The sequence below is a fragment of the Hyperolius riggenbachi genome, chromosome 2 (assembly GCF_040937935.1).
Source record: "Hyperolius riggenbachi isolate aHypRig1 chromosome 2, aHypRig1.pri, whole genome shotgun sequence".
NCBI lineage: Eukaryota > Metazoa > Chordata > Amphibia > Anura > Hyperoliidae > Hyperolius > Hyperolius riggenbachi.
The window spans coordinates 304,326,644-304,345,838 of NC_090647.1; the positions used below are offsets into that span (position 1 = coordinate 304,326,644).

At 42.6% G+C, this 19,195-nt stretch overlaps 1 protein-coding gene and 1 long non-coding RNA gene across 3 annotated transcripts in view; one reads left to right on the plus strand and one right to left on the minus strand.

Moving 5' to 3' along the window:
• RSPO1 (R-spondin 1) overlaps positions 1-19,195 on the minus strand; it is a 225,482-nt gene that overhangs the window by 10,607 nt on the left and 195,680 nt on the right. Inside the window, exons 4-5 of the mRNA XM_068265433.1 lie at positions 12,159-12,305; positions 1,628-1,816 (exon numbers count right to left, since the gene is read on the minus strand). Of these exons, the coding sequence (XP_068121534.1) occupies positions 1,628-1,816; positions 12,159-12,305 (336 nt within the window). The remainder of the gene's footprint in view (positions 1-1,627; positions 1,817-12,158; positions 12,306-19,195) is intronic.
• Positions 1-19,195, plus strand: part of LOC137544370 (uncharacterized) — a 29,960-nt gene that overhangs the window by 1,359 nt on the left and 9,406 nt on the right. Inside the window, exon 3 of one of the 2 annotated variants that reach the window (XR_011025835.1) lies at positions 3,046-3,208. The exons of the other annotated variant lie outside the window; for it this stretch is intronic. This is a non-coding gene — a long non-coding RNA (uncharacterized lncRNA). Of the gene's footprint in view, positions 1-3,045; positions 3,209-19,195 lie in introns of those variants that run through there. 2 annotated transcript variants of the gene reach the window in all.

The following is a 19,195-nucleotide window of genomic DNA, read 5'->3' on the forward strand; positions in this document are numbered from 1 at the left end:
GGGTGAAAAGCATGCACTGAAATGCTCATAGGCTTGAAGGAGTGTTTATTTATCTTTGTATGTGTCAGAGTGGTGCAACTAAATATTTTGAATTAAAAAAATGTTTGGTTTGGGTCCGCTTTAACCAGGACCTGTGTTTCCTGGCCCTCTCCTGCTCTCTGATAACCCTCTGGCCTGTCCGATGTGATACCCACCCCTGCTTTGTGTAGGGCAAGGCAGAAATACTGAAATGTTTAGGCATGCCATCCATGTCATTGCATGTGCACATGCCTGGGACCAGGGGGACATATTGGTGTCATAAAAGTTGCTCGCTCATGAGTAAGATGCCGAGGTATGTGTCAGTTTAGTGACAGTAACGCTCCTCAGCAGGGCCGGGCCGAGGCAGAGGCTGAAGAGGCTCTAGCCTCAGGGCACAGTGTAGGAGGGGGCGCACAATTCATTCAGCTGTCATTCCCAATTGTGTTTGAAGCACAAAGAAATAGGAAAACGGCATACATAGCAGTGACTGCAAGTCAGATAACTAGAGATTAAGGTGTTGGGGACCCTGGGTTGCCTCTAAAGGTGGCCACACACCATACAATTTTTTAAATATCTGTTCAATTTAAGAATTGCAATCAATTTTTCTGACTGATTGTAACATTTCAAAAATAAGACCAATGTACCACACACACATATGTTAAATTTTTTCCTCAATTATGATGAAAATGATTGGAAACTCAGAGAAAATTGCTAGGGTGTGTATATTAATAAATTAACAATCCAACACACACCATACAATCTTTAGTAGAAATTGAAGAGAAATATCTGGCATTCCGGATCGATTTAAATCGAAAAAAACGGGAAATCTGATCTGATTTTTCAGTCGAATGAAAAAAAAGCTTTCGATTTTTTTGAGAAATACGATCGTTTTTATTGAATTACTGTAAAACTTGATCATTTTATTGTATAGTGTGTGGCCACGTGGCCACACACGATACAATAAAATGATCCGATTTTACAGTAATTCGATAAAAACGATCGGATCTCCCAAAAAATCTAAAGCTTTGTTTTTCATTCGACTGAAAAATCCGATCGGATTTCCAGTTTTCTTCAATTTTTATCGATCTGGAATGCCAGATATTTTTCTTCAATCTTTCTAAAGATTGTATGGTGTGTGTTAGATTGTCAATTTATTAATATACAAACCCTAGCAATTATTTCAGAGTATCCAATCATTTTTATCATAATTGGGGAAACATTGAACATACGTGTGTGGTACATTGGTCATATTTTTGAAATGTTACAATCAGTCAGAAAAATTGATTGCAATTCTTAAATTGAACAGATATTTAAAAAATTGTATGGTGTGTGGCCACCTTTCGTCTAATAGCAATCAGTGTGTGACGGCTGGGGTGGGAGGGATGGAGGGGCGCACTTTGCTGTCTGAGCCTTGGGTGCTGAAGGACCTTGTCCCGGCTCTGCTCCTCAGATGCAGCCTTCCTGACTCTGAAAGCTGATTTCTGAGGCTGACCAGCCCACATTAACTTGTCAGTTTGATTTCACATAGATGCAGTGATTGCATCATTACATTACATGGTGCATGATCAATAGAATACAAATAGTTTGCAGTTTCATCATCAACTTGTACCTTTTGTACACTGGACTTGGGGCATTGTGCATTTTCTCTTTTCTTTAATGGCAGGGCAAAGAGATGCTTCTCCTAGCGGTGCTTTCAAAACTTTCCGACTTCTTACTTCAGTTCCTTTTTTCTTCCGACATTGTTTTGCTGTCCGGGTGCAAGGACTCCAAGATCCCCAGTCACTCATTTCACATTGTACTGAGATACAAGAGATGAGAGAACAACGTATATAAGTCATGGACTGTATTGAATTGCATCTCAAGTTCAACAATTATTGAACTCTAACCTCAGGTGTAAACCAACAAACAAACTCCATCATGACATTATTTATTGAACAAAAATGAGACCAAAATGGAGAGGCCATTTGTGAAAAAATAAGTACTCCCCATGAATCAACACCTAGCAGCAATAACAAAATAACCATTTTCTGTACGAGTTACCGGTCTCTCACTTTGCTGTGGAGGAATCTTGTCCCACTTTTCTGTGCAACATTGCTTCAGTTCATTGAGGTTTGTGGGCATTTGTTTATGCACAGCATTCCATGGTCACATTATGGACATTCTTTAAGTTGTGCTCTCTAATAAGTGTGTAATGCAAAGTACGCATTAGTTTATAGCCTGGTTAATTTCTATGATATAGCAAGTTGAAACTGTCTCTAGGAGGTTTATGCCCTGCAACTGGTGTCATTCTTGTGTATGATTTGTGTAAGTAACATAGAGCCTGGGGTACACAGGCTGCCCACAGCAATTCTACTGTTACTTATGGCCGGGGTGCAGCATGTGTTACCGGGTTAACATGCTCATTGCTATGGTAACGTGTGGTACATTGAATATAACATGTTACCTTAGCAATGTGTGTGCTACACCTCTACTGTGTTTCCACTAATAAGGTTATGCGTGCTTTCCCCCGCCATTAGTACCAGTAACATTTCTGTGTGCTGCCTGTGCACAGCAGTTTTAGGGCCTGTTTCCACTAGTGCGGTGCGATTTCTTTGTGGAATGCAAATTTGTATGCGTTTGTATGCAAATTTTCAAGTGAATTTGCATGCGTTTTCGTGTATTTTTGTAAGCGATTTTAACCATGTCAGTGCCTGTGTGCTTTTACATTGATTTTACATGAAAACGTATGCAAATTCGCATTGCGAAAACGCATGCAAATTTCCTATTAAATACATTACATGCAAATCGCACTCTAGCCTTGCAGTGTGAGAATTCTTTTTTTTTTGTAATAAAACTTTTTATTGAAAAGATTTTTTCCAAAAAAAACAAACAAACATTAAAACATACATATAGAAATTGGAGACCAGCCAGCAGTTTTAACATATTCAGATATACATTCTATATTACTAGCTGCACATTGAACTAGCATAGAGAAAAAGCATATTTAACCAATATATATATTTATTACAATTACTCTTATTGTATCAGTGATGGTACTCCAGAAATTAAAAAAAAAGAGAAGAGAAAGGAGGTAGAGGAAGAAACAGGAGGAAAGAAGAATAGAAAAGAGAGTGCGAGTGTACAAGTATGAGGTCACTCGGAGAAAAACCTCTAGAAAAAGACAGAGAAAGACAGACAGAGTTGCCCGTGTATTACACCAGTTCCATAATATTCATGTTAAATGACTAATAACTAATTGGGTCAGAGTTTTATTAAGTAGGATCATAATGGCGTGATTGTATTAAATATAGGAAGTTGTACCCACCAGTTAGTGCAGACATGCCCTGCGTGTGGTGGGCCTAAAGCTATCATGTGGACGCTTAGCTAAGAGATGAAACCTCAGAAAGAAGGGCTTTAGCTTCTTCTGATTCCCTGTATTCGTACCAGACCCCCCATTTTTTGGTGAATGCTTCATTCCGGTCATGAGCGCTATGAAAGAGATCGTCTAGTCTACAGACCTCATTTAATTCAGAAAAAATCTGATTGATGGTTGGAATACTGGAGCTTTTCCAGTTCCGTGCAATTAATAGTTTTGCTATGATCATTAATGTTCCTGTCAAGTTTTTCTTGGCTTGGGATATTTTCCCTGGATATAGATTCAAGAGAGCTATTGCTGGTTTGAATGGGAGGTTTTCAGAATACAGGGAATTGTTTATGTCAAATATCAATCTCCAAAACGTTTTTATCATTGGGCAGTCCCACCAAATATGAAAATATGTGCCTATATGATTCTGGCATCGCCAGCAGGTGTCTGATTCCCCTCTTCCATATTTAGCTGTCAAGGACGGGCATCTGTACCATCTCGCTAAGATTTTGTAGTTCCTTTCTTGGAATGAGGAAGAAATGGAGGATTTATGGGTCAGTAAAAAGATTTTTTCCCATTGATCATCCTTCAAATTTTCCCCTAGATCAGTGTCCCATTTTGTGGTTATGCGCAAAAGATGGCTCGTGCTGGATGTACATACCACCTCAGAGTACAAAAGAGAAATCTTATGCTCTGTACTGGTTGATGACGAACATAACTTCTCAAAGGATGTAAGACCCCTGTGTAAATGGGATTTAGGAGAAAGAGAGCTATAGAAAGCTCTCAATTGCTTCCAGGTAAACCAATTGATATTAAGTTTATTGTCAGGATTACCCAGGTTTTCCCATTGCAGGATATTGTTTGAACCTATAATATGGCGAATTTGAGGCCAGAATTCACGGTCCCATCCCAGGAAGGAGCCGGCCTGAAGACCCACTGCTAAGTGGGGATTGTCAATTAGGGATATGAGGGGACTTGGAATCGTGGATAGTTTATAGGTTTCTCTGATCAGGTCCCATCCTTTGAGAATTACTTGTGGAGCAAGAGCTAATAATTCTCTTTTAGGCCTCATAATTGGTTTAACCCACAATAGAGCCCTTGGATCACATTCCGAGAAGGCCGCATCTAGCTCCACCCATTGTTTGGATTGTCTACACTGGAACCAGTCTACTATTTGAGTTAGAAGGACTGCATGATAATAAGCCCTGATATCTGGGAAGCCCATTCCTCCTCCCTCCTTGGGGCGACTTAATAATTTTGGGTTGATACGATGGGGTTTTTTGTCCCAAACAAAGTTCAGAAAACTTTTCTGGATCTTTTTAAGGATAGCACAAGGTATCCAAACTGGTAGGGCCTGCATGACATACAGTAGTTTTGGTAGAACATCCATCTTCAATACACATATCCTACTAGACCAGGAGAGATACAATGTTCTCCAGCGTTCAAGGTCATTGCAAATTTTAGAGATTAGAGAAGGGAAATTAAGTTGAAACAAATCACTGGGATTTTTAGAGATAAACACCCCCAAGTATTTGATCTTAGTATGTTGCCATTTGAAGGGGAATGAGGCTGACAGGTGCTGTACCATCCCGTCAGGGAGGGTTATGTTGAGCACTTCAGTTTTGGATATGTTGATTTTAAAATTACTTAGCGAGCCATATGCTGCTAGTTCTTGTAGGATATGTGGGAAGGCTATATTAGGATTTGAAACATATAACAGTAGGTCATCAGCAAAAAGAGCTAATTTAACGTGTGAGCTTCCACATTGAATGCCTCGGATAGATGTGTTTTTACGGAGCGCCACCGCCAGATGTTCCATGCAGATCACATATAAAAGGGGAGACAGGGGGCATCCCTGCCTAGTCCCATTCCGCACCTGAAAGGCATCCGACAGGGCCCCATTGATCTTAACCCTGGCCGAGGGGTTACTATACAGTGCCATAACTCTCTCGATGAATTTTGGTCCAATTCCCAAGTGGGACAGAGAACCTTCCAGAAACTGCCAATGGACCCTGTCGAATGCCTTTTCCGCGTCGACCGAGACCACACAAAGTGGACTCCTGTTATTTCGCACTCTGTGGATAATAGAGATTGTTTTGAGGGTATTATCTCTGGCCTCTCTCTTGATGACGAACCCTGTTTGATCATTGTGTATAATTGTAGGGAGAACGGGTTTTAACCTCTCAGCCAGCATTTTAGAGTAGAATTTTAGATCTAGGTTTATCAAGGAAATAGGGCGATAATTAGAGCATAGAGAGCTATCCTTATCTGGTTTGGGAATCACTGTAATATGTGTTGTGAGAGCCTGTGGAGGGAAAGTTTGTTCTCTGGAGATGAAATTAAATGCTGACAGCATTAGAGGAGATAATAAAGATCCAAATTTCTTATAAAAAGAACCTGTAAATCCGTCAGGACCAGGGCTTTTGCCTGACTTAGAGGTTTTGATACATTCTAGCAGTTCCTGAGTAGAGAAATCCTCATCTAGCTCTTTCAGAAGATCAGGAGGGATTGAGGGCAATTTAGTTTTGTTTAGATAAGTGTCTAACCTATTTTTAAAATCTCGAGGATGCATCTCACTCAGTTCACCCTTTAAATTATAGAGAGACTGATAGTATTGCTTGAATGTATCAGCAATTTCGGATGTTCTGAATACTTTTGTGCCATTTGATTTCGTAATGGACAGAATGTTTGAGGTGCTAGTTCTCGGATGTAAGTAACGGGCTAATAGGCGCCCGCATTTACCCCCATGTTCATAGATCATTCCCCTCAGGCGCATTCTATCAGATAGGGATTTTTCATCCAGACGGGATAGAAGATTATGCCTAGTGTTGGACAATTCTAGCTCTGTTAATGGGGATGGGTTCCTTTTGAGATCGTCCTCAAGTGTTGCTATTTTAAGGAACAATGCTTTAATCTGTGCTCCTCTCTCCTTTTTGATCCTGGAACCATGAGATATTAAGGTTCCTCGCAGGGTGCATTTAAGAGCTTCCCATTTTACACTGGGAGCTGTTTCATCTTTGCTATGGTCCTGAATAAAGTGTTCAATGGTTTGCTTAATATCAGATATGCAAGTAGGATCTTTGAGCAAGTTATCATTAAGTCTCCAGGTGTATGAAGAGTTTCCTGGTTTTCCGACCAAAAAGGAGCAGTATACTGGAGCATGATCTGACCATATCCTGTTACCTATGGAAGTTTGCATCCTACTATCTAGCAGAAATTGAGGGACCAAAATGTAGTCTATGCGACTATGGGATCTATGAACATGGGAGTAGAACGTGTAGTCACGCTCATTAGGGTGCAATGTCCTCCAAGAGTCTACCAGGGAATAAGAATGCAGTTTTTGGCGTATTTGGGAGAGAGCTTTAGTTGGGATAGAGGATTTCTGTGAGGAAGAGTCCCAGTGAGGGTTTAAGCAAAAGTTAAAATCTCCGCAGAGGATGATGTGTCCTTTTGCAAAGGGGATCAACTTATTAAGAAAAGAAGAAAGTTTCTGGGTCTGATTTTGGTTGGGGAGGTATATGTTAGCTATTGTATATTTAATATTGTCTATTTCAATGTTTATGAATAAATATCTCCCATTCGTATCCGGCAACATATCAATAACAGATGCTTTAAGGGATTTATGGAAGCCCACTGACACACCCTTAGATTTCCCTTCTGGGTTAGGACTATGAAACCACCTGTCATACCATTTAGATTTAATGTTGGGAGTGGAATCAGTTCTGAAATGTGTTTCCTGTAGGGCAATGATGAGAGCTTTCTGTTTATGGAGATGATATAACACTTGGGTTCGTTTCTGGGGTACATTGAATCCTTTCACATTAAATGTAGCAATTACACATTTCGCCATCTTGTATGTAAAGGGATCCTAGAGATCCAATCTATTAATCCATTATTGGTTGACCCATAAGGAAGGTGTCGTGATTCAACTTTAAGAAGGATACGAGCAACTAAAGGATAAGAAAAAAACCTACATAGAGATACATACAACATAAAAACATAGATATAGAAACTCGGTATACGAGTACCGTAGTCTCTTATTTTCTGGTTCTGATCAGAATCAAATTGTGCACCTTCCGGAGTGCTGGCATCAGCACTCCCGGTAGGAGCTCTGATCTGGGGAGTGTGGGAGCACATAGCGGAGACGCTCCCCTGCCCCGCTGACGCTTATGAGGAGTAAACAATAGCCCCTAAACTACCACTTAACATATTACCAGTATATAGTGTCAAAAATGTCTAACAGTAACATCAACAGGAACAAAATGTATTTAGCTATTCACAAGGAACAATATATTATTGGTTTAACAATGCAAGCCTACTTAGGCTGTCCCTGACTCTCTGATCTTGTGAGAACGTATCAAAAGCAAAGCTTTCTGTGTTGAAGTAGTAAGTCGGAAATACCCACTAGCTCTTATCGGCTCTAGCTGCCACATCAAAATCCACAAGAAATGTGGGAGGGCACCCACCATCTTCCCCCCCCCCCCAGACAGCAAGGGGGGGAGGAAGGAGGGAGAGAAATAAAAAGGCCCCCCCCCCCCTCTCCTATGCAAAACGCACATACCATCCTATATCCACTATCTGCAATCACGGTTATAACTGACCACCATATAACACAGTTATATTTCCTATAATGAAAAGAGCAAAAAACATGTTAATGAGATGTATAACCATAAAAGAGTCAGCAATATTCTCCAAGTCTAAGTGGAAGCTGTATTAGGTTATATTGATGTGCAATCTTGCGGTAGGGTTAGTATCAACTGTCAAGGGAGGAAAGATATTGTTGTGATCTATTATGAGGTGCGAACCTATGGATAATCAGCAGTCAGTGGGTTACGGAGATGCTGTAGTTATCTGTGGCGATGTGCAATCTTGCGTAGATACAGGATGTGGCCCGCAATAAATGTCGGGCCCCTCAGGATGTGACCCAAAATAGTCTTGGCATCATCTAGACTCTATACAAGAGAGGAAAGGTGAAATGATTTGAATACTTTATCTTCTGTGGCGATTTCCTCGCCTATTTACCGGTTCCCACCTGGCCCTTTGTGGGAGAGCCAATGCTCCCTGTGATTGAGAGAGAGGCCAATCTGGGATGTTGATTAACGGAAGATCAAAAGTCGAGCGAATCTTAGGTAGATCGCTTGGGTTTTTGAAGATCATAGACTTGCCTTCATGTGAGATATGAAGTGCAAAAGGATATCCCCAATGGTAGCTAATTTCTTTATCACGCAATGCCTCTAGGAGAGGGCGAATCGCTCTTCTGAGTTGTAATGTGAGAGTAGAAAGATCCGCCATGAGTTGAATCTTGGCCCCATCAAAGTCAATCTCTCCCAGTCTCCTGGCAGCAGTCATTATAGCTTCTTTCTCCTTATAAAAGTGAACCCGGCAAATTACATCTCTTGGTCTGGGTGGATTGGTAAGGAGAGGACCCAGTGCTTTGTGAGCTCTATCAATCTCTATTTTGTGGTCATCAGGTACTCCTAGGATCTGTTTAAAGAGCCCCTCTACTGTTGGCATAATCTCAGGTGGTTTAGTGGACTCAGGGATTCCTCTAATCCTGATATTATTCCGTCTATGCCTGTTTTCTATATCATCCATTTTGAGAAAGATAGTATTGAAAATTCTGTGCATTATCTGCGATAGCCCTGTCCTGCCTATCCATCCTGTCTTCAGCTGCGTCTTGCCTCTTTTCTACTTCCTCTACCCGGTGTACTATTTGGCCTACCTCCTGGCGAAACTCCATCATCTCCCTCTTGTACACCTCCTCCATGCGAGAGATAAACCTCTCAAAGTCCTGCTTAGTTGGGAGGGAACGCACATATTCCTGCAGGTCCACTTCGATATAGGAATCCGAGCTTACCGAAACTGCAGGAGAGGTTGGGCCTGGGCTAAAATGGCGCCCGGTGTTCGTGGCCTGTGACGCAGGAGGATCCTCTTCCATGCTGTGCTCGGTAGTTAGTACCCGCTGTTGCGAGGTCTGAGCAGCCTGATCCGGGTTTGCTATGGAGGATGGATTGGCATACCTAGGGGAGGTTAAGCTACCCCGTGGCGAGATCGGGTGACTCCCTCCCTGTTGTGGCGGAGAAGATGGCGGAGACCGTAGCTCGAGTGTGCGGTCCGCTTCAGAGAGTGTGGGAGATGAGGTGACTGACCTTGTCTGAGTCGCGCTATGTGGGCCCCCTTCTGTAGGTAAGCCTTTCTGCTGTTTCGGTGGTGAGGGCGAAGCTTTCTGCTGATTGCGCGGAGACGCCATGTTGTCTCCTTCAGACTCCTCCAATCTCCGTTCTATGGGTTTCAGGAAGCGGAGAATGTGCGCCGAACTTCGGTGTTTGGGCGATCTCTTCTTCCCCTTTGTCTTGGGGGGTCCCATGTGATGTTAGGGCTGCTTTAGCTAGGGCTGTAGAGCTGATTTAGGCAGCGAGGCAGCGGGAGCTTCAGAAAACGTGTCTTCACTCCGCCATGCGTAGGCCACGCCCCCGCAGTGTGAGAATTCTAATGGCTCTGCTGTGCAGATTTTTTCTGCACAGTTCACCGCACAGATTTCCTGACAAGTGGAAACAGGCCCGTTGACTATTATTATATATGCAAATCTGCATGCAGAAAACGCATAAAGATTAGTTTTAGGCCCTTACTGCTGCTTTATGCATTTGACCCATTATGACTTATTTGACATTAGATGCGATAAAAGAGATGGTATGCATGGACTTTCCAGTCTCTACAGTCACTAGATCTGCTATCTTTACGCTAGCAGGTGCAGAAAGAGAGCAACCAACATTGCCTCTGACCCCTCTCACCCAGCTCACTCCATCTTCCAGCTAATGCCTTCAGGAGTAAGATTTCGGTCAGTTGCTAGATATCCTAAAACTTGAAAGCATTACAGCATAGAATGAAAATGAACACGTCTCACCCTGTTTACTGCCACTATAACTTACATACTGTCCTTGTAATATATATATTGCCTGTCCTTGTATTGTTATGTTTGTGTCTTTCAAGCACCTGCCAAGTCAAATTTCTTGTAAGTGAAAACTTATTTAGCCATCTAAATTGATTCTAGATAGCTTGCTTCAAATAAAACTTATTTGGCATTGCAGATCTCAGATTAAGATTGTATGCATGCATGAGCTGCCTAAAAGTTCAATCATAGACATTTTCATAATCAGTGGTGGTCCAGCTCAACCTACAGCCTTGTGCTTGGCCTTTCATTTCAGGTTTTCAGTTCCCAAGCTTGCTAAAGTAACAAGCATGTGCATGAAATGTCTTCACTATAGCTACCCAAAGCTGTTAGTGTGAAGAAGCTTTCCCAGTGGAAATTAAACTTTTTTAAATATGGTCCAGTGGAGCTGTATTCCTCCCACTAAGGCCTCTTTTTTCCAATGAAGCTGGAAGAGCCAGGGTCTGCATACCTCACTGGCAGCTCATAGATGTGGAAGAACTGTGGGCCAGATTTATCAAGAGTGTCTGAGACAAAATATTAGTAGGTTTTTAGAAATCCATGCAGAACTGTCTCAGGCTTCTTAAAGAGAAACTCCAACCAAGAATTTAACTTTATCCCAATCAGTAGCTGATACCCCCTTTTACATGAGAAATCTATTGCTTTTCACAAACAGACCATCAGGGGGCGCTGTATGACTGATATTGTGGTGAAACCCCTCCCACAAGAAGCTCTGAGGACCGCTGTACTTTCGTCAGTTTGCCACAATGTAACAAGGTTTACAGACAGGAAATAGCTGTTTACAGCTGTCTCCAACTGCCAAAAAAGCATGCAGCAGCTACATAACCTGCCCACAGTAAAAATGTCACCATGTAATAAATGTCAAAATGTAAATTGGGGAGAGGAAATATTTTACAATGAGCAAACACTGACTAAATCATTTATACATTATTATTGTAAAAATGAAGCACTTTTTTATTACACTATTTTCACTGGAGTTCCTCTTTAAGAAATCATTAGACAGTGCAGATTCATTCTAAAACTGTTTTAAATAGGAGGAGCTAGGAAGGTCTCTCAGACAGTGCAGTGTGTGAGGGGAATTGCTGTTGCTGAGGTAACCAACACACCTGCTGTATTGATAGCAGCAGGCTCTAAGGAGGAATTCAGCAGGTGGGAGGGGCACATCACAAATCATGTACAGCCTGCATTCTGCAATCATGTCTAGCCTGCAGTTCTACATCTGTAGAATGCACGGTAGTAACACTCGGCAACGAAAGTCTATGGGGCCGCTCATACCTGGGTGACGCGATGTGATGCATCGGAAGTGACGTTTTCACTGCACAGGTGATACTAGGGCATCCGCGCGATGTGCAGTGGAACATAAGTCATGTAAGTCTATGGCGACGCAGCATTGTTTTAAATTTTTTGAATTGGCAATGCACGGAAGCATATTTTTTCAATACGTATTTTCACAACAGGAAGTGAGTGCGAGAGAACCTCATTTCCTGCTTGGCTTTCGGCCAAAAAGGGGGTTACTGCATAAATAAAGCGATATCCCAGAAGGCTATTTTTAGCATTGCAGTGCGATGCAAAGCTACCACCGGCTGACAGTGTGAAACCGTTCTGAGGAAAAATGAATGGATTACAGGAGAAAAAGATTTGAGCCGGAGTGGTTAGTGTCAACTTTTTAATTTTAAGGTTAGTGTCAACCATTATTCCAACTCCTCACCCCTAACACCAAAAAAAAAAAATCATATAGCCACTGCAGTAGGTGTCTGGACTTTAGCAAAATCATGCTTCCTACATCTCAATCTAGCTTTGATCTAATGACATTTATAATATATACAGTATTACTCTGTATACACTTACCAGAGCTGCATTCCATTGTGCCATTTGCTGCGACGAATCCTTCTGGACAAGTGGAGTAACAAACTCCTTTATGTAAGTAGAAACCATCATTACACTTTGTGCAAAATGTCTTGCTGAAACAGTTCTCACAGTTAGTAACTTTACATTCTGCAGAGAACAAAAAAAAAATAAGTCATTAATATCAAATATACATTTTAGACTTAGCATTTATGCTATGCAGCTATTAACCTCCCTGGCGGTTCATTTCTGTCTAGATTTATGGGTCTATAACAGTACATTTTTTTCAAGAATTTTAGACGGCAGATAGAGAGTAGTCAAAATCCAGGCAGAGGTCAGTGCAGGCGGCAGGCAGAGAGTAGGCAAAAATCAGTAACAGTAAGGCAGATCAGTAGAAGCACTTAGCTCAGAAGCAGTTGAGAACCAAATGGCTATACTGACATCCTGTGCATTCAAATGAGCTTCTCTGCCATGGCAGTCATGTGACAGGGTAGAGATCAAATTACAACTTGTGATTAGAGACAAATGAGGAGGAATTAGACAGGATAAACTCTCTACATACAGTACATACTGGGTGCATTTCCCTGTGTACCTTCTGACCTGTGCGATCGGGGTCCAGAGGGGGTATAAGACGGGCTAAACTCTTGGCATACATACAGGGCACATTTCTCTCCGTTTACCTTCTGCCCTGTGCGATCTGGTCAGGGGGTGGATTTAGACAGGCTCTAGACATACATACAAGGCACATTTTTCTCTGTTTACCTAATGCCCTGTGCGATTGGGGTCCAGAGATGGGATTAGACAGGCTAAACTCTTGGCATACAGACAGGGTGCATCTTCTTTTCCTCCTGCCTAAGGATGATCACAGATATGCAAATTCTTCTGAGTTGATGCAAATTTATGCAAATATATGCAGCTTGAAAATTGACCAATCAATTTAAACCTGGGTTTAAATTGATTGGTCCGTTTTCAAACTGCATACATTTGCATTAACATTTGCATAATATTGGGAAAAAATTGCATCTCATTGATCATCCCTACTCCAGTCCTGCGCAAGAGATCAGGTCCACTTTAATTCTCGGCACCACCTCCAATGACGTCACGACGCTCTGTACCGCCGCACCACCGCTGATTGGCCACCGGGATCCAGGAAGAAGAGAGGAGCGAGATTACTGCTCCTAGCCTTTTTTTCTTACCCCGAGCTCAGCTTACGGTTACCGCCAGGGAAGTTAATGAGCTGGTCAGTCCTGATGGTAAATGATATGAAGTTCTTAAAGCAAATCTGAAGTGAAAATAAACTTATGAGATAATTAATTGTGTGTGTAGTACAGCTAAGAAATAGAACATTAGTAGCAAACGAGCCTCATATTGTTTACCAGTACAGGAAGAGTTCGTTAGTTGTTATCTATGCAAAAGAGCTCAAAACTGTCCTGTTTTCTAAAGCACTTAAATAGCCATGAAACAGTGAGAGACTGCTTAGATCAAGATACATCAAGAAATGATTGCTAATTGCCGTTTAGTACATACATGTTTTTTGATCTGCTGTGAGCCTGCTGGCAGACGTGAAAACAAACAGCCAGCGCCAGCTGCCCTTATTTATAAACACATCCACTAAAAGGATGTATGTATATATATATATACTAGCCAACCCGCGTCGTAGCATACGCCGCATCTATCTATCTAATAGAGTACGTGCCTCAACCTTGAAGCAAGAAGAAGTAGGCTTTCCATGAGAAAATGTATGCGTGCTCAAACACCAAGTTTAACCCTAGCAAGTCTGGCTTTGCAAATCCGGCCTAATTGGCTATTCATGGGGCAATGCTCATGCAAATATGCATTTGCTTTCGCATGCCAAACTATGCAGGGTCAAAAAACCAATACTGCAAAGTGCTCTCTCGCTGCCTGGGAACCACAGCGGCACCCCGGAGTGGGAGGCTGGGTGGCGCAGCCGCCCCCCCCCCCCCCCCCCCAAGCGTGGCCAGCTCTGGCGAGAGCCGTCCGCACCCACCTCCTAATATTAAAAACAGCCACTTACCTTAACGTCCATTGAGTTCTGCTACATGCGCATTAATTTTCTCATGGAAAGCATTTTGTGCAGTTTGTATCCTTTGGAGGCAGGTGGTGGATGGCTTGCTCCGGTGGTGTGAACCCTGGAGTCAGTGCGCCTGTCCCCCCATCCCCCCCCCCCCCCCCCCCTGGAGTGCTGTATGTGAGCCAGCCCTGAGCTCTAAAGCTCGGGGTGACCCATGCTTCTCTCCTTTCTCATGTGGTGCCCCCAAATTAATGCGCATGTAGCAGAACGCAATGGACGTTAAGGTAAGTGCCTGTTTTTAATATTGGGGGGTGGGTGCAGACGGCTCTCCCCGGCGCTGGCCACACTTGGGGGGGTCGTCCACGCCACCCAGCCTCCCCCTCCGGGGTGCCGCTGTGGTTTCCAGGCAGTGAGAGAGCCTGGGACCCTGCGGTCCCCCCAGTTGTATAATAAGAGGGCATTGGGAATCCTCCCCGTGGCGCTCCTGGAGGCCTGGAGCACACCAAAAACTGCTAGCAGATCCGCAAAATGCTAACAGATTTTGAAACGCTTTTTCTTATTTTTCTGTAGTATTTCACCTAGCATTTTGCGGATTTGTTAAGCGTTTTTGGTGTAGTAGATTTCATATATTGTTAAAGTAAAGCTGTTACTGAACAGCTTCTGTAACAAAAACGCCTGCAAAACCGCTCTGAACTGCCGTGTTTCAGAGCGGTTTGCGTTTCTCCTATACTTTACATTGGAGGCAGAAACGCCTCCGCAATCCAAAAAATACCTCACCTCGGGAGTATGCGTTTCAGCAAAACGCCTCCCGCTCTGGTGTGCACCAGCCCATTGAAATACATTACCCAAGCGTATCCGCAGCCGCAAGTGGATCGCAAAACGCTGCCGAACCACCCTGGTGTGCACTAAGCCGGATAGTGCTAATGTAGCATGTAGCAGGGTGACTGCTTTGTGGTATTGGTTTGTGCATGCATTTGCATGAGCATTGCCTCATGAATAGCCAATTAGGCCAGATTTGCAATGTCAGACTTGCTAGGGTAAGGCCTCTTTTCCATGGACTGTGAATAGGCAGTGAAATGGCTCTCAAACTCTCACAACTGCTCACTGCTGCCTGGTAACTGCTTGCTGCTGCCTGGTAACTGCTTGCTGCTGCCTGGTAACTGCTTGCTGCTGCCTGGTAACTGCTTGCTGCTGCCTGGTATCTGCTCACTGCTGCCTGGTAACTGCTCGTTGCTGCCTGGTAACTGCTTGTTGCTGCCTGGTATCTGCTTGCTGCTGCCTGGTAACTGCTTGCTGCTGCCTGGTATCTGCTCACTGCTGCCTGGTAAGTGCTTGCTGCTGCCTGGTAACTGCTTGTTGCTGCCTGGTATCTGCTCACTGCTGCCTGGTAAGTGCTTGCTGCTGCCTGGTAACTGCTTGTTGCTGCCTGGTATCTGCTCACTGCTGACTGATAACTGCTTGCTGCTGCCTGGTAACTGCTTGTTGCTGCCTGGTATCTGCTCACTGCTGCCTGGTAACTGCTTGCTGAGCACACAGCTCAACAGTCCGTGGAAAAGAGGCCTTAAACTTGGTGTTTGAGCACGCATAAATGTTCTCATGCAAAGTACTTCTTCTTCTTGTTTGAAGGTTGAGGCACTTAGTCATATATATATATATATATATATATATATATATATATATATATATATATATATACAGATTGAGATAGAGATACTACTGCTTACTTGGCAGTTGGCAACAACTGTCATCTCCCACAATGCAACCAGGCTCCCAGACAAATAACTGTCATGGCCATGGTCCGGACATCACACTGTGGGAGGGCTTTCACCACAATATCAGCCATGCAGACATCCCTGGTGATCTATTCGAGAAAATGTAAAGATTTCTCATGGGAAAGGGGCTATCGGCTACTTTTTGGGATAAAGTTAAATCCTGGGTTAAAGTTCCACTTTAAGTATGTATGTGTTCACTATAAATATTTTTTATAGCATAGGTGACATTACACATGTAGAGATGCCTGCACACATTTTCATGTATCTTCAAAGTATCCCCAAATTCAAAAATCATGGGTGCTAAAATACTATTCCATTTTGATAAGTATAACTGATCCTGCTTCTTCTGTAGTCATTACCACTTCTTATCACTTCTTAAACCATGGTACTGGCCCATCACTGTGATGGGTAACCACACTAGTCAATTGTTAGGAGGCTCAGAAGGTGTGGAAGGACATAGATGGCTGCAGAAGAGGTCATGTGAATTAAGAGTGAAAGGAAAAGTCTGTTTTTGTCCTCTGGCATCTTTTGCAACCTGTAAGTAATGTGAAGGTTCATTCATGGACTCTCTTACTAAATAGGTAACTGGCTCTGACCAGGATTTGAACCCAGGTCTCCTTTTTCCAAGGTGGAGTATTTAGCCTGTACACTATCCAGCTGCCCTATCTATGCAGCTGCGCTATCCAGCTGTAAAAGAAGCAGACAACTGTAAGTGCAGCTCATCTGCTATATCCACAGATACTAATGTATGTGGTCAGCAAAGTGAGCATATGTTGATGGTCTGAACCCATTTTTACTCATTTGCCTGGCTCTTTACATCTTTGGCCAGCGTTAAAGTGTAACTGTCGGGCATAAAAACCAAATCAATTCTTTATTTTTATCTGGTAAACAAGTAATAAGGATGCTAACCAGGCAATCCCAAAAAAATTACTTTTCTTGTTGATAAATGATCCTTTCCAAGTTTACCTGACTCTTATTTGGTACACACAAAAGAAGTTGCAGGGCATGCTGGGTTGTCCTTTTTTGCTTCTCTACTTTCCCCTTAGACTTAACTAATGCAGCCTGATTGGCTGAAGCCTCTTAGGCTACATACACACATCAGACTATAGTCTTTTGAAAATGAAAGATCACAGACCAATCTTACCACCCTTCATGTAGTATGAGAGCCATACCTACACAGTCTATTCTATGGAGCTGAACTCCCCATCAGACAGAAATCTCTGCAAGATGCTGCACACACAGATGCTGTACAGACACAAAAGATCAGTATCTGCAAAAGATCTGTTCCTGTCAAAAATCCATTCCTGCAAATTGCAATGATAGTCTATGAGATCTGCAGATCATCATACACACATGATTTAACAGACATTCATCTGCAGATCAAGCAATCATCCGCAGATCTGAAAATCCATCCTGGTGGATCTGATCTGCAGATGAATGTCAGTTAAATAATGTGTGTATGATGATCTGCAGATCTCATAGACTATCATTGCAATTTGCAGGAATGGATTTTTGTCAGGAACAGAGCTTTTGCAGCTACAGATCTTTTGTGTCTGTACAGCATCTTTGTGTGTAGCATCTTGCAAAGATTTTTTTCTGATGTGGAGTTCAGCTCCATAGAAAAGACTGTGTAGAGTAATGGCTCTCATACTACATAAAGGGTGGTAAGATTGGTCTGTGATCTTTCATTTTCCAAAGACCATAGTCTGATGTGTGTATGAGCCTTTACACTCCTGTTTTCCCCTCCTGCACCTCCGTTCCTCTCTGATTAGCCAATATTTCTCATGCTGAGGCAATGCACTTTCTATAGTAACGGGCGTGCAATGCATACACAATCAGGCAGAGGAGAGTAAGGGAAGAAATGACACCAGGATTGGCTACAAAATATCCACAGTTAAAATAAAAAATGATAAGATGGATTTTCTCTTTTTTTTTACTGTAGACAAATCATTAAAATAAAAATGTGGACTGTGCAATACATATGTTATGTAAGCACAGCAAGTATTTATCTATATATATAACATCGGATGTATGTGTGTGTGTATGTGTGTGTGTGTCTGTGTGTGTGTATGTGCCGCGATCACGCGAAAACGCCTTGACTGATTTGAACGAAACTTGGTATACAGATCCCTTACTACCTGGGATGATATGCTCTGGGGGTCTCGCGGCCCCCCTGCACACCTGGGCGGAGCTACAAACAGCAAATCATATTCCACCCATTCATGTCAATGGAAAAAATGGAAAAGGCTGCCATTCTCACAGTAATCAAGCCAGAGTCCCCACACTTGGCACAGTTGGTCACTTGGTGACCGAGGTTACAAATCCAGGAAAAGTGGGCCGGAGCATAAAACAGCCAATCAAATTTCAGCCGTTCATTTTAAATGGGAAAATGTAAACTGCAGCCATTCTTAGACTGTTAATGGCAGGGTCCTCAAACTTGGCACACTTGGTCACTGGGTGAATGCGATTAAGATTCAAGAAAATGGGTGGAGCCTAAAACAGCCAATCAAAATTCACCTATTGATTTTCAAGGGGAATATTTAAACTGCTGCTATTCTTACACTGTTAATGGCAGAGGCTTCAAACTTGCTACAGTCGGTCATTGGGTGACTGGGGCCCAAATTCACTAAAGGGGCGGGGCCACATACAGCCAATCAGATTTCATTGGTGCATAAACTGCTTCCATTCACACATTTGTGATGCCAGGAACCTGAAAGCTCACAAACTTGGTCATTGAGTGACTGTGTGTCAAGGTTACGAAAAGTGGGCAGAGACAAAACAACTTTTACTGGGAAAATATAAACTGCAGCCATTCTTACATCGTTAATGGCAGGGTTCTCAAACTTTGCACAGTTGGTCATTGGGTGACAGAGATTAAGATTTTGGAAGGTGGGTGGAGCCTACAACAGCCAATAAAAATTCACCTTTTTGATTTTCAAAGGGAATATTTCATCTGCTACCATTCTCTTATACTGTTAAAAGCAGATGCCTCAAACCTAGTACAGTTGGTCACTGGGTGACTATGGTCCAAATTCAGAAAGGGTGGCGGAGCCACAAACAGCCAGAATTGTTTATTTTTCAATGGGAATATACAAAGTATTGATACCAAGGACCCCAAAGCTGATAAACTTGATAATTGAGTGACTGTATGTCAAGATTAGAAAAAGTGGGCGGTGCCATAAACTACATTTTTAACATGGTAGGGTTCCCAAACTTTACACAATTGGCCACTGGGT